At 37.0% G+C, this 22,251-nt stretch overlaps 1 protein-coding gene across 1 annotated transcript in view; it reads left to right on the forward strand.

The window, feature by feature from the left end:
* celsr1b (cadherin EGF LAG seven-pass G-type receptor 1b) overlaps nucleotides 1–22,251 on the forward strand; it is a 46,894-nt gene that overhangs the window by 8,600 nt on the left and 16,043 nt on the right. Inside the window, exons 2-13 of the mRNA XM_027135355.2 lie at nucleotides 2,924–3,562; nucleotides 6,213–6,435; nucleotides 8,104–8,219; nucleotides 9,756–9,844; nucleotides 16,110–16,267; nucleotides 17,069–17,232; nucleotides 17,343–17,468; nucleotides 19,121–19,287; nucleotides 20,262–20,447; nucleotides 20,657–20,770; nucleotides 20,964–21,138; nucleotides 21,470–21,602. Coding sequence (XP_026991156.2) covers nucleotides 2,924–3,562; nucleotides 6,213–6,435; nucleotides 8,104–8,219; nucleotides 9,756–9,844; nucleotides 16,110–16,267; nucleotides 17,069–17,232; nucleotides 17,343–17,468; nucleotides 19,121–19,287; nucleotides 20,262–20,447; nucleotides 20,657–20,770; nucleotides 20,964–21,138; nucleotides 21,470–21,602 — 2,290 coding nt within the window. The remainder of the gene's footprint in view (nucleotides 1–2,923; nucleotides 3,563–6,212; nucleotides 6,436–8,103; nucleotides 8,220–9,755; nucleotides 9,845–16,109; nucleotides 16,268–17,068; nucleotides 17,233–17,342; nucleotides 17,469–19,120; nucleotides 19,288–20,261; nucleotides 20,448–20,656; nucleotides 20,771–20,963; nucleotides 21,139–21,469; nucleotides 21,603–22,251) is intronic.

Below are 22,251 nucleotides of genomic sequence, written 5' to 3' on the forward strand. Positions count from 1 at the left end.
TTCCACAGAGTAACCGATCCATGTAATGGTAGTTGGTAATTATATTTAAAGTATAACACATTCAAGATGTGATGATATTAGCTAGCTAGTACAGTAATGCTAATTGACTTCTTTTTGTCTGAGTCTGAAAGGGCAGTAAATTTGTCGCTAGGGTTTATTTTTTGTGATAGATGGTAGTTTTCTTTCCTCATCACTCTTATCAGGTCTTATAATTATTTAAACATTATTTATTTATACTTGTACTTTTGTTTGCTAGGATGAAGCTTTTGCTTTTGTATACTTAGCACACCTGGAAGTGTTGCGCACTGTTGTCACTCTTGTATCACAAAGTGAACAGTTGCAAAAAAAGAAATGATCTCCGATTTGATTTAAGTCGATGTTGCAGACAGGTCAAAGGGATGGGCAGTACTCAGAAACTTGATGCAGGCTAATTGTCAGGTAAATGCAAACAGGCATAAAGCAGACGGGACTGAATTAGTAATGTGAAGCAGGCTGTGGTCAAAACATAAAAATAGCCAGACAACACATTGCAATCACCACAGACTCATGACTGGGTTATTTAAAGGTACATCTTCTTGAAATTTGGAGGACAATAACTTTGTCTCAGGGTCTGTTTAAAGTTTTGCAAAACTCTTTGATTTGCAGACTGCTAATTTTTGCTGTATTTGTCTAACAGGTCTTGTACTACTACTGTGTATTGATTGGTGCACTGATGAAGGTAAATTTGATAAAGAAATCCTGAAGCTAACATGTGCAACACTGGCTCTTACATAGTCTCAGCCTCAGACTTCATGCTCACAACCTGTTGGCTGAACGTCTGAAGCATATAGCAAAAAATTGGTAATGCTTCCGAAGTTTCAGACTGTTTTACCTGTCCACCAGTCATGGTGCTCAATCCCTCATGGAATAAGAAAGCTGTTGTTTTAGAAACGATATGAAGTTCACGGTATAGATAACTTAATTTGTCCAATTTTTATTAAAAATGAACTATTTTCTGTACATGATGCTAAACAGAATAAACTGTGGTTGGTTGCTTTACCTGTCAGTCACATGAACACGGGTGGTTCTTGGCCAATAAATGCTGCTTTGGAGTCCAGAGAACCTGCCATCAGTCTGAATTTCCAGCTACACAAGACTACCTCTTATATAACATGACGACATTCCTTCGGGACACTAAAGCACATTAACTCTAGAATGAGGGCTTGGGAATTATATGAATTGTGTTTTATGGCAGTAACGTGTTTTAAAGCTATAGTTGTTTTGACATTAGTGACTGACAAATTAATAGCATTCTCACCATGACACAGGACAGCCTCTTTATTGCCAAGACCACACTTGTGTTTAATGTGTTCACGGCTTTTTCTTTATTGACTATTGGGAGGAATGGAAAGTGAATTTAAAGACAGTAAGCACGTATCCTGGAATGTCTCTGTAAGAAAAGCAGTGTCTTAATACATTTTCACATCACCTTACCACAAGAGAGAATTTATCTGTGAGCCTTCTATCATCGAAATGTGATTATAAATGTTGCGCTCTTGTGTATTGCATTGGATCATTTGGACTTTTCACCGTGCAATTAGCTGATATCCGACCCCAGGAAAACTTTGTCCATGTCAATACAATCTGCTTGTGTACCATTAATTTTCATGCTATTGGCAAGTGCATGAGAGAAATGGAAGAGAGAGAGAGAGAGAGAGAGAGAGAGAGAGAGAGAGAGAGAGAGAGAGAGAGAAAACCCCACTTTACTCAGTGCAGGATAATAGAAGAAGAGTTGAAGAGTTGACTTTAATGCACATGCAATTAAAAATACAAACACATTGTAAATACATTGCAAACAATTTTGTACTTACTTTATTGCTTTGTAACAGAGATTCATTTTTGCTGATGGCGCAGTTGTGATTTATGCCATTTAAATTTTTTCTAATGACAAAATCATCTCTGTTCCTTGGTACCATGCAGTGCACCAGTGTGTCACCCTTTGCTTCACCTGCAAAACAAATCTAAGTTCAGTAAAATAAATGGGACTGAATTTTAAAAATATTTCTGTTATTGTGAATTGTGAGAACACAATTTTTATAGAGTTAATATGATAACATATTTTAGAGCTGAGGGTGAAAATAGGTGAGGTTTTTTTCTCAGCCAGTGCAGCTGACTGAGCGGACAATATGTGATAGGACAGCGTGATAGAGTGGAAATGTCTCCTCATTGTCTCGCAATTATAACTCACTTCATTCAACTGAGTAGTGGAGCCCTTTTACACAGGGACAAACTGGAGAGATGAAAGAATACACTAGACCCGAACAAAGCCTTCACAACAGACACACAATAGAGGACAAGTGTTGTGGTGCTGTTAGTCGATGTAACATGCTCTCATGGGTTAATGGACATGGTGAAGTGCTGCTTGAAGATTTACCGTTGCTGTTGTCTGTTTCATCTTCGATTAAGAGCATCGACTGGGCAGTTTTAAAACAGCAGACTTCACAAACATCATATGCATTTCATCATATTTTATGCTGGGTTTTATACCTTTATATTTAAACCCCAAATAATTTTGTCTTATAGGATTTTAGCCAGCACTAAATATTTTTTCGAGGTAAGGGATACTTTCACTTGTCGATTATAACTTCTAGCAGGAAACCATTTAGCATTATACTTTAAACTAGTTTATGAATATGACAGATGAGTTTATGTGCTGGATAAAATTGAAAAGCAAAAAAAGCTTAAAACATTAAAACTTTGTAAGGAAGTAAAGACAAATATAAATACAATGTCACCATATTTGTCTCTGCTGTACATGATATTAGGTTTTAGCAGCCATTATTTTGGATTAATTATATAATAACATGGTTATTTGATGTTTTTCCTAAGTATGCAGTCATTTCATACAAGTCTCAGAATTGTGTTGTTCTTTCTTTGTTCTCAGACGGTCTCCATCATGTCTCTGCTGTTTGCACTCTTCGTGTTGCCATCATCACAGACGACATGTTGACGAACAGTATCACAGTGCGACTGGAGAACATGTCTCAGGAGCGCTTCCTGTCTCCGCTACTCAGCCTGTTCACAGAGAGCGTAGCTGCCGTGCTGTCCACCAGCCGCGATGGCGTGTTCATCTTCAACGTCCAGAATGACACAGACGTAGACACGAGTATCCTCAATGTTACTTTCTCAGCCCTGCTGCCTAATGGCACTCATGGTCGCTTCTACCCCACAGAGGAGCTCCAGGAGCAGCTGTACCTGAACCGCACACTGCTGACACTCATTTCTTCACAGCACGTCCTCCCCTTCGACGACAACATCTGCCTGCGTGAGCCCTGTCAGAATTACATGAAGTGTGTATCAGTGCTGAAGTTTGACAGTTCAGCTCCCTTTGTGGCCTCCAACACGGTTCTCTTCAGGCCCATCCAACCTGTAAATGGCCTGCGCTGTCGCTGTCCAGATGGTTTTACTGGAGATTACTGTGAGACAGAGATAGACATGTGCTACTCTGCACCGTGCAAAAACAACGGGAGGTGCCGTAGCCGTGAAGGGGGATACACCTGCGAGTGCGCTGAGGATTTTACAGGTGAGTGCCTGTTGTTTTTTTAAGAATTTCTTCTTACATGTTTTACTTATTGAATCTGGTTCTGATCTGGGACCAGTTTCTGAAAAGTATCAGAGTTGAACATTTTAACTAACAGAAAGAGAGAGTTGATTGTGATTCTTGTTTCACTGTATGACAACTCTGTTCTTCATTGCTTTTAGAACACTGACAGTTTTGTATTTTCACTCATTATAGACTCCGTACATTGCTTGGATAAACCATTTCAACTTGTAGCAACAACGGATTAAAGGATTATTATTTGCTAACAGTGAGTGCAGTTGATTTTTCAACGCTTTCTGTCAGAACCTCGTTACGTCTAATAATGTAGAAACGTGACCCACCAGATTCTCCTCTATTAGATGAAATGTCTCTCGAGAATTCTTTGTCATACCTTTAACATAAGTCATGGAGATTCCTCCCTGCATCTTTCACCCACTTTGACAACTATGTTGTCCATGGATTCGGATTTCATGTCCATTCTAAAGAACAGTGAGGCCGTGTTCCTCTTATAGCCCGTGGTCATATTCTGAGGTGTTGACAGTGGCTTCTGTAGTTCCTGCACTGTGTTTCTCTCATTACCATGTAATATATCCCTGTAATTCCTCTGAAACGAGGGATTATCTAACAGGCATTTGGGTCATTACATCCCTGGAACCTACCGTGTGCATCCTAACACATATTTGCTCAAGGCCCAAATCTTGTCAACGTAAGGTGGCAGGTGCACAATAGCGAGTCTACTGAGTCTGCATCTGTAATACAGGATCAGAGGATGAACACTGTGTAACAGATCCCTCAGGTCCATTAGAATTTGTCCCTGAACTCATTCATCTGCTAACATACTGATGCTGTTCACTGAGGTTTAAGATAGATATGGCTTTTAGTTGCAGCTACGACATTTAATGACTATATAAATATACTGAACAGTAAGCATGACTGACACTTACACACACTGTAACCTGTAAAACTCAGATAAGAGATTCAGTGAAGCTTCACAGTAAGATCCTTTGAGCTTCATCATGTTATATTGTTATGTAACACAAAACATTTTATTGATTCAAATCCTGACAATGCAACAGCCATCTGGGGCTGGAATCCCAAGAGAAAAAAACTGGCCATGCGCTCTGGTTGAGAAGAATGATATAGTCTCCCCAAGGGATCAGTAACCAATTACAGTGGTACTCTGCTTATCGACCTTAATCCATTCCTTAAAACCTGTCGAAATGCGAAAAGGTCAAAGAGCAAATGAAATTATTCCATAAGAAATAATGGATACCCAATTACCCGTTCCCGACCTCCACCAATACCCAATAATGAACTATTTTTGCCTCGTTTTTAGCAGCATTAATACTAAATAATACATAAAATAATACAGGTACATAAATAATATTGTATATAATACAGTAAAAAGTATAAATTAAAAACTTTACAAAAGTAACCAAAAAAATGATTGTACTGTACTGTACTTACTCCTTAAGTCGCAGTGATGGCTTGATGGAGTGGGCGGGAGGAGGCCGAGTGGTGGTGTTAGTTGGAGGAGGATGAGCCCTCACTGCCAGGAGACTTTACACTTTAAACAAAGTATTGTATATACTATATACACGCACTTAATTGTTATATTGACCGCTAAATAACACTAATATTGTTCACAAATTGAAGTTAATTTTACGATAGATGCTCTCTCCATGAAGGCTGAGGCGAGACTGGGAAGATCCTTCCCCTCGCGTTACTTGGGTCAAGGTCGATAAGCGGGATTTGGTCGTTCAGCGGGTGCAAATTTCGGTCGAAAAACTGTTCGCTAAGCGAAAAGGTCGATGTCCGAGCCAGTCGATAAGCGGGGTACCACTGTATTAGCTCATGTATGTGGAAGAGGGTAGATAGCTATTTCCTCCAAGTGTGTTTCACTGCCAAACGCTGTTGCAGCTGACTTTACGTGTCTTACGTGGCAAATAGTCTTCACCATTCCCAGTCTAGTAGAAGCTACATCAAACCGTAAAAGATTTCTCATCTTGCACCTGGATTTTCTTTAACATAGTCCCATACACAGCATTCATATAAATAACAAAAGCCAAAAGAATTCCCAAAGAAACTCATTCATTCATAAGAGAACAAAAACTGCAAATGATGTCATCTTCCTCCATTAGCGAGTTGTCATCACTTCTTCAGAGATCTCAGTTTCCAGAATGGGGGTGTTGTAGCCTGACAGGTGTCCTCCAGACCACCATGCTGTTCCTATTATCACTCTGCCTTTGGGCTACAGGCTGGTTGTGTTGTGTTTGATTAAGAGCAGAGGTTAGCTTGGGTCACTGGACGCAGTGTTGACTGTGATGTGTGGACAGAGGGAGGGAAGAAAAACATTGGTTCAGGGTGTACTCATGCCTGTAAAAGAGATTTCTCAGTTTAATTTAGTCATAGGGCTATTTACTTTTAATTCTTTAGTTTCTTAGGGCCTGTATGAACAAACAAATGGAATTATAAAGATGACTGATTTATAACATCCGTTCCATCCGTTTCTCTGCCAAGCTCGTCGTTATTTGTGTGGAAATGCGATACTTTGTTGCGTGTGTCTTTTTGGCCTCAACTCAGAAATCAAGTTGTGTCATCTCACTTCATGCTATATTCGTCTCTGTTCCAGGTGAGAACTGCGAGGTGAGCACTCGATCGGGCCGCTGTGTGACAGGAGTGTGTAAGAATGGAGGTCGCTGTGTGGACTTGCTGGTTGGGGGGTTTATGTGCCAGTGTCCGGAAGGAGAGTTTGAGAAGCCTTACTGTCAAATCAGCACACGCAGCTTTCCTGGGAATGCATTCGTCACCTTCAGGGGCCTGAGACAGAGGTTTCACTTCACACTGTCTTTCATGTGAGTACCTCTGGCACGTTGGGTCGCCAGCTGCCTGTCCATGTTCACAGGTCATTAAAATTGACCTCAGGCAAATAGATTGAACAGTAGATCTTGCTCAGTAATAGAATAAGACTAATAAACATAAAAAAATTAATATCTATCACAAAATTCTCATTATTACAAGAGTGATTCAAAATAAATGTTTAAATGTGCTACATATATTAGAGAAACAATGCATTCAATTTGTAGTTGCAATTGTAAAAATGTACTAATTGTCCATTGTTCATGACAAAACCATAAAACAATTCTGGTCTAAAACTAATATTGTGGCTGGGTCATATAGCATTGGGGCAAAACTACACACACTCACTGAAATAGATATTTGTGCTTCCTATTTATTTTAAGTAAAGAGTTTTAAGTCTGCAATCATGCCTTTTCTTTTCCAAACAGCAAGCAGGATAAACCGAGAAGCTGTGCTAGTTGATAGCTAGCAGTTTAATCGTTCTTTTTGAGTCATTTTGAAAAAGAAAAAAAATCAAGAAAGTAATCCACCATCATTATATTTCCCATGAACCACCAAATTTCAGTCACAACCAGACATGCTATGGATGTGTCAAAGAAACAAGTGTAAGTAAATATAATCTCTTGGTATAACAATGAATGATGAATCTGCAAGGCTAGAAAGAGAAATATAATACACTCTTATGTACAATTGTGGTGCTGTTCTTGGTTCCAAAAAAAGTAAAATTGAATCCATTCAAGCCATGAAAAAGGATCCACTCAAGCCTATTTAGGAAATGAAGCCACTTTAATTCCTGGATATAGGAACCTGGATGGGCTAATCAACTTTACACTGTAGTAACACATCTGTATAACATTCTTACAGCCAATAGACATGAACTGTTCGGGATGAATTTGAAATGTATAAATTATATCCTGGATTTTTATATTTCTAAAAAGCTGCTTTGTTATAATATCTACTGAATAATGTAATTGACCTAAATATTCAACCTTTCATGTTGAAAGCTCTGATATGAATGCTTTATATTTCCTGCAAATGACACTAATGAGTCATGTGTGGAGTAAATTAAAAAGCATCAACTAGTGGCTATGCCTCCCTTGCTGGTTTGCTGCTGCAGCAGAATGAGCTTTCGACTGTTCCTCAGATATAAATTCACATTAAAATTCACTCTAATCAGATCTCCATGGCTAACGTGCAAACAGGAAGTAGTGTGTGGTTTGGATCTTTGTTCCTGCTTCCTGTGAATGTGCCCTTATGCCAGGTGCTATCTGACACCTCTGTCTATTGCTTCCCATGTGACCTGCAAAAGTGCCACAAGTTGCCAAACACCTGGAGGTCAGCTTTCTCCCCAGTGATTTCTCCATCAGTTACCTCGTCACTACCACAATTAGCACACGCTTTGTTTTCACGTTTTATCTTTCTTTTACTTCCTGTTTCATCTTCCTTTTTCTTCCCCCCCCTCATCCCTCATTATATTATTTAATAATGCAGGATTCTGTTCATAAAACTGATCCGGGTCTTTTATCATACAAGTGAAATCATATTTGTATAGTCATTGGTACCGTGATGATCTAGTATGATTTGTATGCATCATGTTCTTTATCTGTTATTCCAATCCAAATCGTATTGGCAATATGTTGAACATTTACATTTTTGTTCCATAGGTTTGCCACCAGAGAGAGAAATGCGCTGTTACTTTATAACGGAAGGTTTAACGAAAAGCATGACTTTATCGCTGTGGAGATTGTAGACGAGCAAATCCAAGTCACTTATTCTGCTGGTGAGTTCATGCACTTGAGAGTGAGTGTGTGTGTGTGTGCGTGCGTGTGTGTGTGTGTGTGTTTGTGATTATCTATTGCTGTATTTTAAATTAATTCATTAACACTGATCAACACTGTACAATAATGAGAGATGTATTTTGTCATAGCATGTGAATAAAAAGCCGATTGTCCTGTCATTGTCACATACAGTATGTTAACAAAAACATACACATCTTTACAGGCAGCTGAAGTCCTCCATAATCCAATTCACTGTCAGTGTTGCCTAAGGACAGGTTTAGTGAATATTAGTGAATATAAAAAAAGTAGAAACAATAACACCTAAAAAGGTGTTAGTCGTATAAAGGAATTGAGAAACATGCTGATAATGTGTAGTAATATCATATACATTTGAGTTCACTCTAACAGAAATAAAAGTAAACATGAACAGAGAATTTAATCTAACAACGAACAACCATGTGAAACTTGGAGAAAGAATATGATTGGATGAGGAGAATAATGAAATATTTCGGCATTTGCTTTTAAAAGTTCTCCTAAACAGGTTTGTGTATAAAAGGGGATCATAAGAAAATTTCTTTTTAATTTAAGGTACAGATTTTCATAAGTATAAACCATAAACTAATCCATAAACTAGTAATGCATAGAACTGTCCAGAGTGTGTAAGAGAAGTACTTTCTCTTGTTTTTCTTTCTCCTCGCATAGACTAAGTGTGTGTGTGGAGGCCTTCTGCCAAAGGAAGCAGCTGGTCAAAGAGCACAGAAACACACATCCTCTATCTACCTGTTTCTTTTGTTTTTCCACCCTATTCACTCCAGCCCTCCTGGGTGGCACATAGTTAACATGCCTCCAGATCTTCGTCCTGTCTCTTTAACATTTGGATTTGTTTCCAAAGGATAAATTAATGGAATGTGTTGCCCTACTGTCCTTGAGTGTGAGAAGGTGAATTCCATGTTTGTCAGAGAGTTAAGGGTCGGTTGTGGACAGTAGTGGACAGCAAAGGCATTGAAAGGCATTTCCTCAAACACCAACATCTCACAGTCTGGGAATGAAGGAATTTCAATAACAATTTCATTTTGGTATGATGCTATAATGATATACCTTGTATAGGTCAAAGGTCTAGTCCTTTCTCTGCAACCATCGCCTCAACTTAATGAAATAGGATACATGGTAAACATTTGCTAACACACTTTACAGTGCTCTATGGGACATTAGTTAAGTTTTTCTCATGGGAGGTCCAGGATTTTCATTATGTCCTCAGTAATGATTCACTTATTGCCTCCACTGAACTGGAAGAGCTCCATCAATATCATTACACTCCCTGAGGTTTTTTTTTTTGTGGCTAGGATAGCATGATATTTTTAGGAGCTTAACAGAGTTCCCTGTGATTAATATGTTTACACCAACAGCTCTCATGATAGCACTCATAATATGACTTTATTGTTATTGGTGTTGGGTTTGGTCCAACAATAATAACTTAGAGTTTAACTGTGTTCTGCTTTCTGTAAGAAATGTTGTTTCTTTATGCTTCTTGCCTGCAGGAGAGAGTAAGACCACAGTGGCACCGTTGGTACCTGCCGGAGTGAGCGATGGACAGTGGCACACCGTGTGGATACATTACTACAACAAGGTAAAACAATCCTAATAGAAATATTCCATTTCATTTTAACTGAGGTATTCCAATTTTAGGTATTTATATATTTTTATATATTTCTATTATTGCATAACAAATGATGTTTTTTGTGAAGCTTTGTTAGAAAACACATATGGATCGCTCGCTCTTAAATCAAAATCATTCAGGGTTAATTGATTCGAGTTTGCTGTTTTTTAAAAATCACTTTTTAAGATATATAAAAAGGTTAGAAATAGTTATCTAAGTGTCATCTAAGTAAGTATTACAACCATGCCTGGAGCATGTTTTGTGTGTGTGTGTGTGTTTGTGTGTGTGTGTGTGTGTGTGTGTGTGTGTGTGTGTGTGTGTGTGTGTGTGTGTGTGTGTGTGTGTGTGTGTGTGTGTGTGTGTGTGTGTGTGTGTGTAGGCCTGTAGGGAGGACCTGACTGATTTGTGCTTTACTACTGCTATTGAGTATTGATATTTTTTTGGCTAATATTACATTCTCATAGTAACGTTTCTTTTTTTTTCATTGTTTAATTTTTTGGTAAATAATCATGAGATTATCAAATAACCACATATTAAGTACTCTGACCAAATAAAACAATTAAGAATTTTAATATAATAGTTATATAAGTTATAGTGAGTTTTATATATTAATACATAGTCTAATGCTCATAATCATTTGTGCTGTTAAGGAGATCAGCAAGACATGCTATAACTATGCCGTTTTGGATATCAAATTGACTGTAATAAACTTAAATAAACGTGAATTCCTGTAACGTTTTTTTCCTCAGCCAGCAACTCATAACCACAAATCCAATTTAGAGGTTAGGAAAGTATGTATAAGCTCTCAGCATCATGTTGTGGGTTTTATTTTTTTTTTACAGCTGTTACCTCTTATTTCCTTTTATGGAAGAAGCTTTTAAGATCCAGCTTGTTTCCTTTTCTTTGATGCTTCTTCTGCCTTAAGACCCTCTTATTACACATCCAAAAATGTAATACCCTTCTACATGCATTGACACATGTATTGAAATACTTAATGGCTCATGTTTCATAGCCCTGAGCTACTGAAAAGCTTTAGTTACACCAGGGACTTATTCTTCAGTTTGCTGAAGTGTAGAATGATTAGTTAGTGTTTAATTAACATTTCCCCCCTTATTATTATTATTATTATTATTATTATTATTATTATTATTATTATTATTATTATTATTATATAATAATATTATATATATATATATAGTAATATAATATATTACTATATTATTACTATATATTACTATATATATTATTATATAATAATAATATTATATATATATAGTAATATAATATATTACTATATTATTATTATTATTATTATTATTATTATTATTAATGCTGTAATTTAGTTAAGCAGCAGCTGGTTAGTGTCTTAACTGCAGAAGAAAAAATATATCTTGGCAAGGCGATAGGCTGTATCAAGAAAATGATGTATCAAAGATCCATTAAACCTAAAAATGTTCATGTTTTAGACATATTCAGTTTCAAGCGTACAAGTGTTTTTATATTATATGTGTTTATGTACATCGTTTAACAGAAATATTAGCTGAATTGATCTGTATCCAATATTTTTTGTTGCCATACAGTAAGCCAGTTATGTGTGTAATTAGACAAAAATTTTACATGATACATCTTAATCTCTTAACTGCCCATGTGCTTATAATGTCAGAAGGAGCTCATTCAATGGGACTTTTGTGAAGCTATAAGAGCTGTCATCTGTTAAACATCATTACAAGGTTCTAATTAGTGTTGATTATTAAACCTCAAATATGAATAAGATCAAATATTAAATTAAGAGTGAAATTAGGATTAAAGATGTTTGTTTGTTTAAATTTCTCTTAGCTTTAAATGTTAAGTAAATTATCATAGGTAAAATAGTGGGATGTTTTTTATTTTGTGATCTGGTGTGAGATTAATTTGTGGAGTATTATTGTTTTATTTATTAGAGACAGTTCTCATTAATAACATATTAGAAACACAGCTAAAATGAGCCCAAAGCCTGATTTATTTTGATGTTAAAATATGTGTGAACACAATTTGTAAATCAAAATTTATCCAGATAAATTTTAAAGGAGAACCCTAATCTGTAGTCTGAAAGCAAGTCTTTATTAGGAGTGCAAATCATGACCTTCCCTTTAACCCTCATTTCCTTATAACACATATGTAATTCAGACAAAAGAGACCCCCTGCTCAGTTAATCGGAGCCAGAATGAGGTGCTTACACTCTCTGAAAGAGCCAGACGGACAGACTTTATTTGTCATACTTGCATATAAAGCAACGCACAGCTGTTATTCACACAATGCCAGTAAAAGGTGTATTATTTGTGTATTTAAGGTCTCGCTCTACCATATGGTAATATTGAGAGTTAGTATTGCATATGATGGGCTATAGGAAAGATACAAAATGTATTTATTTATTTATTTGTTTGTTTGTTTATATATATATTTTTTATTGCTATACACTAAACTGCACAAATTACAGTTTTCAACAGCAGTCTATCTTTTTTGTCCTGTGATATTTTTACCTAAAGAGGCTCACATATTAAACATTAGTATTCATAAACGCACATTTAAATAGTTTAAAGTTCTTAAATCCACATTTTATAATATCAGCATCATCGCTAATACTCAATCACTACTATCACTTTAAATGACTGGGAATGTAAAATAATTCTTAATCTGTGTTTAACCTCGAATTCAGTAGTTACACTGTATTCAGGAGAACCAGCAAAAATCTCAGTACTGAACTCTGTATCGAACATGTACAGTTTAGTTTGTTATTTTATGAGATATTTTTGTTTTATATACCTTTTGTTGAGACAGTGAACTGAACACACTGGAGGTGTACCAGAGTTTATTTAAACAATTGTTACATATACTGCACAATTTCAGAATCGGTTGTTATTAAGTAAAAAAAAAAGATGTCACCTAGGATATAATACAAGAATATGAGAACATCAATGGTTAATGTGTAAAATATATGAAATTACTGACGTGCTATTGATTTGTTTCTTTCTTAATCCAGAAAATTGTTTCTTTGGCTGTGTGACTAATGAATTAATTAACTAATTTGAGAATCGAAGATGTGCAAGGTTAATAAATAAGAGTACAGGCTCACCTCATTATTAATTGTCTAGTGTAAGGAGCTCTGTATAAAGCCTTTTGAGCCTTAATAAAAGATATAAATATTTTAGTCTTAACTAGTTGCAGATTCGACTTGAGACCTGAAATAAATCCTTTCTCAACGCAATAAGAATGTTCAGCATGTAAGCAGAATAATAGCTATTTTGTTGTATCATCTGTTTCCAGTTATATAGTTCAAACAATTCTTCTTCATGTGATTCTCCAGATACACACACATACACACACACACAAATTACAGCGACGGTTGTTAGCAAGATAGAGTGTCTGGATTTTGATTAGTTGGAATCTGTCCATAGTGCATGCATCAGAGTGCAGGAATGTTCTCAATCACTGTGTTTCTTTCGACCCGTGAGCCTGGGTTGCTCACCTCTCTTTGTGCTTTTTTGTCTTTTCATTCAGCAGCACTGATATGAGGAGAAAAATCTTCAGCACAGGCTCTCATAGAGCAGATAAAGGAATTTGGTTTTTTTTGAGATAGCCATGTATAACAGCCGTGTATAATCGTTTAGAGAAGCTTCTTTCAAGACGCCTTTGTTTTATCCTGGAGAGAAAACAGGCTTATGAAAACTTAAGTGGCATTAAAGAATGGCTATGCCTTATTCACAAAAATGCTGACAGAGAAATTTAAAGCAGGACTCTGTCAGATTTTTATCTATGTACCAGAGCTTGTCTATGTACCACTGTGTCAATCTCAGCTATCACCTTTTTTGTTTGACGGAGAACAGAACCTGAGCAGCAGCCAAGCCGAGTTTGTTTCTTATCTTTAGGAACTGCAGTCTACATACCGCCCATTCCTGAGGAGTTTATACATATGCAATGCATTACTTCATGTGAAGTTAGGAGACAGTGATTTTTTGGAGATAGAGGAAATTATAGATTCAAAAAAGAGGCCTGTCACTAAAAATGTCATTAGACTTCTTTCCTAATATGTTTTCATACTCATAATGTCTGTATGGAATCAGGACAACTTCCAGTCCTTTGCTTGGTTGATTTGACATTTGCCATCATTCTTCTGTTGTGACAGCTGTACCATCAGTTTCTCATTATAGTTAAGAGCTGGTCTGATGTGGTGAAAACACTTAGAGGGCTTAGCGTGCCTGGGTGAGCGTTTAACGATCGAGTTTCTCTCACTGGCTAAAAGTGATAGTGAAACCACATCCTCAAGGCCATACTGTCAGGAGAAGGTTGACAGGCAGACAGACAGAGAGAATAGGATTTAGTATGCAATTTCCAATATGTTTGTACCTTATCAAGAGCAATAAGTGACAGTTTTCTATTAATGAAGGCATTATTTAAGCTCATCTACTTCATATATGTCTATAATGAGGAGAAAACACGAGAGTCTCTGTATATTTATAATATATAATATCTGCACACTCCACGTTGCCCTTAATACCTGTTTGGTAGCTCTGCAGGGCTAGTTTAAAAAGATGACGGTATGTTTCGTGTGTATTTCGTGCGTCCGTTGGCCTCGCTTGTTATGTTATTTTGTGTGACAGTGTCTACTCAAATATCCTGTGAAATCATGTGTTTAAATCATAATAATCCAATCATGCTGGAGATCTCTGTTTTTTTTTTATATACAGGCAAGCTGATACTACTACATTACATCTAAATTACTACTTTATGAGCCAGGTTTAAAGGTGTGTTGCGTGAGTACTGCAGCGTAGGCTTTGTTATTAGTTTATAATGGAAAATCTTTCAATAGACTGCCTTTGCAGGTGTGATGAATTTCTTTTGCTGTGCAAATAAGTCACGTTACATGCAACGATTTCACTTTATCAGTATTTTACACCTATATAGAAACCACAAACAGGAAAATGCTTGAATATTGAAATTAGAATGTTGGGAAATTTACTTTTTGTCATACAGAACTTACTACATAGTATAAGAGACAGGTGGGAGATCAGAAAGGGTCAAAAAATTTATATGATTATTAATATGTCTTTATTTAAATTCAAGAAACACAAAAGACATTATTACCACTGTGCTAGGGTGTGATAGGAAGAGCACCACATGACAATCTGATATTCTAATCTTTGAATTGTCAAACTGAAACCCCTCAAAATGTTCTTCTGTCACAGCAAAGGGCAAAAAAAATCATCTGCTTATTTATATCTGGACAGCAATGGCTTAACTTGTTAAAACAGAATCTGTGCCCTCAGGTGGGGCTTTGTGAGTAAGGTTTGGCGCCTGTCAGCATAAGATATTAATGCATGGGCTTGTCAATGAAGTAAAGACATCAACGCTTCTCCAAACATAGAATGTCCTCTTCATGAGCCAACTTAATCACACTCTCATCTGAAAGTATCATTTTAGAAACATGTTGTGTTATAGTTATAGGAATGCTATCTGGTTCTCTGATTTTAGCTTCGGCAGTGAAGACTGTGGGCATTTATTATGAAACCACAATGCTAGCAAATATATTAGCTTAATTGCTTCCTCTTTTTGAAGAACTGTTTATGGTTATCAATAAAAAACTAAGAAATCCTTTAATCCTAGCTGAACTTATCGTTGAATGTTATGAACAGAAATACGATTTTTTTTTTTTTTAGAAATTGCGTGATTTCTTTAATGTTGCCTTTAACCCACTTTGTTCCATTTGCAATCTAAGTAGCACATCATGCATCAGCTGACGTGAAGTAAATTAGGAAAATTAAATACTGCCAAAGCAAAAGAAACAAGCTGGCTAGTGTTACTGTATAATAATGCAAGATTTTGCTGCCTTAATCAAGTCTTTAGAGAACTGTCTGACATTGAATGGCATACACTTTGTCTGGTGTGTCTTTATTACTTGCGTTTTAACGGATTAATCCAATTAAACGTTGTGGAGTTGTGGGCTGGTCTCCAGAGCCTGGCAAACAGACACCTCACGCTATGTCTGAAAGATTAGATCAACACAGTAGCTACATCCTTTTTATGGTCATGCTGTTATGAAATAGTGGCTCAGAATGGGCCGGAATGGTATTGATCAGTTGTTTCACGTTATATGCAGCACCATAGAAAACATCCATGGTACAAGACAACATAAAATGATATGCATTGTAAAGTCAGGAAAAAGTCCTAACACAAACATTTTCTGTTGTTTTTTTTTCAGCCTCACGTTGGACGTACTGGGCTCCGTCATGGTCCATCTGAGGAGAAAGTTGCCGTGGTGGCTGTGGACGATTGCGATGTGGCCATGGCTGTACGCTTCGGTGCTCAGATTGGAAACTACACGTGTGCAGCCCAGGGAATGCAGACAGGACAGAAGAAGTGAGTCTGAGCTTTTACTTGTCCCCCGGCTGTCTTTAATACTACGCAATAATACAATAAATCATGGGTTGCTACATATGCAATAAGAACAAAACATAACCCAGAATCTTATATGTTTATACTGTATATATATTGTATTCAAATCCCCATACTACCCTTATACATTCACAGACAGGCATTAATACTGACTGAACAGGACAGTATAGAAATAAGAGCCAAGTAAGGCATGTTAACTGCATACAGGTGTTGAATAACTCATCATTATAGGAGATTAGAGCACATTCCCATAATCTGCTTTCACTCTTGTCTCTCTCTGCTCTGTTCTCTCAAAATCTTATTTTGTTCTTATGCCAAAACTGTCTTATAGGCTTTACAATGCAAATAAACTTGTAGCTCATCTGGCTTGCATTTATCTCTGTTTAACAATCTTATCTCTGTTTAACTTAGAGACCACAGCCCTTAAACTCTTCAGGTGAGGTAATCGCTTTGAAATGGAAGGTCATGTACTCGTAATGAGCAGACTCCCAAAGATTTTAGGCTTAGCAAATGCTGTAATGCTGCATGTATTACACCGATCTTAATTTTGAGCTATTTCACATGTTATTTCTTATTTCTTAAAAACATTTGAAAAAACTAAAGTGGTAATGTTCTATCTGTTTGGTTAAAAACATTTTTGCTCAACAATTTGTGTAATGATATAAAGTAAGTATTTGTCACATTTTATTTGACACAACTTAAAGAAGCACTCTCGATGCAGTTTGTTTGGAAGATTGGGACCTCATGTGTCACATGTTTGTGCAGATCTCTGGATCTCACAGGCCCTTTGCTCCTGGGTGGAGTTCCTGACCTACCTGAGGATTTCCCAGTAAGAAACCGAGATTTTGTGGGCTGCATAAGGAACCTCACGATTGACAGCAAACCCATTGATATGGCCGGCTTCGTTGCTAACAACGGCACCGCTGCAGGTTAGATATTCTATACACACACTGAATACTAAAGCACAGCATCTTCTGTAGGATGTAGGGAGGCTCATTGGTTCATTACGCCTTTGTAAACTTAGTCAGTGCTTTTGCAGGTTGTCTGGCAAAGAGTAATTTCTGCAGCAACAGTGTGTGTCACAATGGAGGACTGTGTGTGAACAAGTGGAACACACACTCCTGTAAATGTCCACTGGCTTATGGAGGAAAGAACTGTGAGCAAGGTAAGAGAACCTCTGTTTACTACACAATGAAACAGACTTAAATGACAATAGGAATTAACTTGTTTCACGTACGTTCTGCAATGTTATATAAAGTTTATATATACTATATATACTATATATATAAGTATACTGATTTACTAATGTAAGAGGAAACTGATAGAAAGTGTGATGTGTCAGTCATTGACAAATTCATAATCATTTCTGGTAAATTGTTGTGGTCAATAGGGGCAATAATACAGGAATATAGGAAAACATATAGAAAGTCCCACTTATGGCCACTTAGAAAACTCTTGAGTGCCAGGTCAGTCTATGTTTTAGCACCTTCACCACCATGGATGCAGTTATGCCACGTGCAGTGTGACATGCTGGATATGATGAATTGTGCACTTAATCTTAGCGCAGGAAATCATAAGTGGCTTAACACTTTCAGAGGGCTTAGTCTGTCCTAATTCTTTGAGATCCCACTGTTGAATTCGGCTTGCTTATGCCACTCATTATAAACCAAGGTTGTTTAAAGTCTCAGTACACAATACGCTGAGACTCCCTGACCTTTAAAATTCAAAAGCAGAAAACTGGATGTTAATGTGGTTGTTAAATATAATGTTATATTTATTATATAAATATATTGTTATATATAAAAAGGTTCCTCATGGGATTTTTGGATTGTTAAACCCTTTTATTCAAAGTTTCACTTAGAACCATTAATGGCTCTCTAGGACGTGTTCAGTATGCTTGATGGTCCATTTAGTTGCTGTTAGCTTCTTGACCCTCAGAGCTAAAGTGTACAGCTAAAGAAGAACATATGTATTAGTTAATTGTCTGACTAGCAAGAATGTTCTTGCTATTTTCTTACAATCAATAATTGATGTAAATTGCCATTTTATCGTTTTTTTCAATATATCACTTGGGCATGAAGATGCAGGAATGTTTGAAGACAGACAGATGCATATTTAGTAGTGCAGTTTAAAAACTCACAGCGTGTCAGTAGTGAGAAAAACTCTACAATCCCCAATGTATCACAAACTTACAGACATTTCCTGACAGGATTACTTTATTTGTTAAATTGTCGATCATGTTTTATTAACAATTAGCCTTAGATTATGGTGCACATCCACCATGCAACCCAACTCTATAAGCTGTTACAATAGGGAAGCTAACATATTAGAGTTAATGCACTTCACAGACTTAAGAACACTGTCATGATACTACTTTAACACTATGTTAGAGAACTACTATGAGAGTCATACTGTAACCAATCTCTAGCCTCTCTGAGTTCCAGGTCTTTCTATCAGCATTGAGCCTCACTGCTGTAAGTCTAGCTCATCTGGCACTGACAAGCAGAAGTAAAATTTTTCGCCTCGAACAATCAGCAAGCATGAATGCTGTATGGTCCTCATTAGGAGGCTCCCTACTGGTTGACTGGAAAATATTTGACCACACACAAACAATTGGGACTGTTTTTAGCTTAAAAAGAAAATCTTTTAAAAAATAGCATGAAATGCCTTCTTGTCTGCTGAAGGTATGTTTACTTTCCCACAGAGAAGCGATCAAAGGAAGTATGTCTGCTTAAAGATAATTGAGTAGGATTATTGTTCTGTCTAAGTTTAGAGCTGTGTTCTGCTGTAACGCTGACTATGCTTTTCTCTCTTCAGTGATGCTCTCACCGTTGCACTTTGATGGTTACGCTCTGGCTTCATGGACCGACCCTGACATCACTATAACGATCCCGTGGTACATCGGCTTGATGTTTAGAACCCGTAAAAGTGCTGGTTCTCTAATCCAGGCCAGCGCTGGGGAGCTGTCTAAATTTAGTTTACTGGTGTGTATTTGCAGGATTTTGCAGAGTAAAACATATAGTAATGTATCACATTGTTCACATGCTATTTATTTGTAGTATTTTGGCACTGTAGTATTTTTAAAAGGACTTATCCTCTTGGGAATCTTAGTGACAATCATGAAATGATATGTAGGGAATAGGACATAAAGTTATACAAAAATAATCCAAACCAGGATTATTCACAAAACTACACAACTTTTCATGTTACTGAGAATCTTCTCTATCATGACAACTCTTCCAGGGACTTACAGACTTTTTCCAAAGCCCTGACACCTGGAGACCCTTTCTATTAATATTACATAAACATTTTTAACAGAGCATTTCACTGTATAATACAGTCTACATTTTTTATTGAACAACACGTTTTGTTAACAGTTAGCCTTAAATTATGTGGCACATCTGCCATACAAGTTCCCTCAGATCTACCAGCACTGCTCAACTGTTCCCACCATCTCTCAGGTTAGTAGGTAGGTGTATATATAGCACCTATATATAGCATAGTATATATCCGAACATCTGAGTCTCTTCCTGAAATACTTAAACTAGCACTTTTGGTGTCCTAAGTCTGTATCCTAGTGAACTAGTTTTAATGTATTCATCAATAAAGAAACTTAAATGCACTGTTGTACGTTGCTCTGGATCGGGGTGTTTACCAAATGCAGTAAATGTAAATGTACATATAACAGTTTCATTTATGTTAAAGTCGTACAATTAATCCACATGTTCTGATTTAATACTTTAACCACATTGTGGTATTTTATTTATTACTTATGCTCATACTGTTCTGTTTCTGCCACATAAACTATATCACCACCAAATAAATGGAGCATGTGAATAAATCATTGCCATTTAAAAAACAGTGGATTCACATGTGAAAAGGTCAAAATCAAAAAAGAGAACATCTAAAAAAAATTGTAAATTAAACGTTGTGTTATCTCTTTGTTTGTGTCTTGCAGGTCATTAACATGCACGTGCGTTTCCAGGTGTTTGTAGGCACAAGGCGTGTAGCTCTACTGGATTTTCCACAGGTACGGGTCAACGATGGTGAGTGGCATCACATCCTGGTGGAGCTGAAGAGTGGAAAAGATGGAAAGGATATAAAGTACATGGCCCTGGTCTCTCTGGACTACGGAATGTTCCAGGTGTGCCTGAATGTCCACCTGATCTCATTGCCTATTACTCAGTAGACCAGGTCTCTTCAATTAAAACATAGATGAAAGATTTTAAATAAAATAACCTTTCTGGAGAAGGTTAATCTACGTTGCTCACTCATAAATATCTGGACTTGGGAGTATGTGTGATATTTAATTGAGTTTTTTTTCTTTTCTGTGTGTTCTGCCTCGATGAGTAGAGGACAGTTGAAATTGGAAATGAGCTGCCAGGACTGAAGCTGAACAGTCTGTATGTCGGAGGTCTGATGAAAAATGATGGCTCTGTGCTAAATGGATTTAATGGCTGCATGCAGGTAAGTTCCATCTTGAAAAAATACACACACACATGCAAATACACACACACACACACACACACAAGAATATACCATTCTAATAAATGAACATGAAATCGTCATTGTACTTAAATGTTTTAAATATGTGTATTAGTAGCACATACACATGTAATCAAATACACACACATTTGTTTATCTGTTATTATATACGTAGGGCGTACGGATGGGTGAGACCACCTCCAACACAGGGAACATTAACATGCATCAGGCTCTGAAGGTGCGAGTGAAGGACGGATGCGATGTACCCGACACGTGTGCGTCCAGTGTTTGTCCCACACACAGCCGCTGCAGAGACTACTGGGCCTCACATTCCTGTGTTTGTGAGCCAGGTAAGATTCATGTGAGGTCTTGATCTCATTACAGCACATTATGTTTCAGCTCAGTGTTTGGAGAAAAGTTCATGTGCACAATTCATGTGCACAATAGCACATGATTGACTACAACTAAAGCTGAGGTTTGTTTGGCTGAAGGAATTAGGAGAGGGAAAAATCAGATTAATGCTATTCACAGAATTCTGTTAGTGTATCATATTACGTTCCAAAAAGAGTATGTGTGTGTCTGTGTCTGTGTGTGGGAGTGGGTGCATGAGCAACACACAGGGATTTGAACGTGTGTGTGTACTCGTGTGTGAAATGTGTCTGCTTTGGGGCTGTGTGGCAGGTTACTTTGGGAGTGACTGTGTGGATGCATGCTTGCTGAACCCGTGTGAACACACATCCAGCTGCGTGCGCAGGCCTCATGGTTACACATGCGAATGTGGACACAACTACTACGGGCAGTACTGCCAGCACAGGTAGCTTTTATTTCAATCTTCAATCTGACCTCCTCAGTATCCTAACCCTGCATGGCCTGAGTCCAGAATAAATGGCATGCTGAGGTTAATGCTGCTTTTTTGTCTGATTGGTCATGAGAAAAGGCTTGTTTCAAAGAAAACAGCAAGAAGAAAAATTCAAAAATTTACATCATGATGAATCATGAATCTGTCACAGTCAGGAAGGAAGGAGACAGACACATACGCAGGATAACTTCAAATGAAAGGGGTTTAATAAATAATGAAGACAAAACAGTAAAAGATGAGGACTAAAACAATACAAATGATGACACTTAACAATGACTGACAATGATTAGGGTAACCAAACGTAACTAATGAAAAGTCCAGGCTGAGTCCTGACAGAATCATAATAAAAATGTATAATGTTGTGAAAAAGTATACATTATTCGCACATTAAAAAACCTGTAAAATTGCACCACATATATAGTGCAAAACTGGTGGAAAACTGAACTGTTCATCACCAATTGCAGCAATGCACCACTAACAAACAATGTTTTCTTTTATTTAGTCTGTTATTTAAGCACTGGTGTCAATCGGTCTGTGGTATAAATAACCAGTCAGTAGTAAAAACAATGCTGATACAATAAAAATTGTAATTGTTGGAAAATTG

The sequence above is a fragment of the Tachysurus fulvidraco genome, chromosome 17 (genome assembly GCF_022655615.1).
Source record: "Tachysurus fulvidraco isolate hzauxx_2018 chromosome 17, HZAU_PFXX_2.0, whole genome shotgun sequence".
Taxonomy (NCBI): Eukaryota; Metazoa; Chordata; class Actinopteri; order Siluriformes; family Bagridae; genus Tachysurus; species Tachysurus fulvidraco.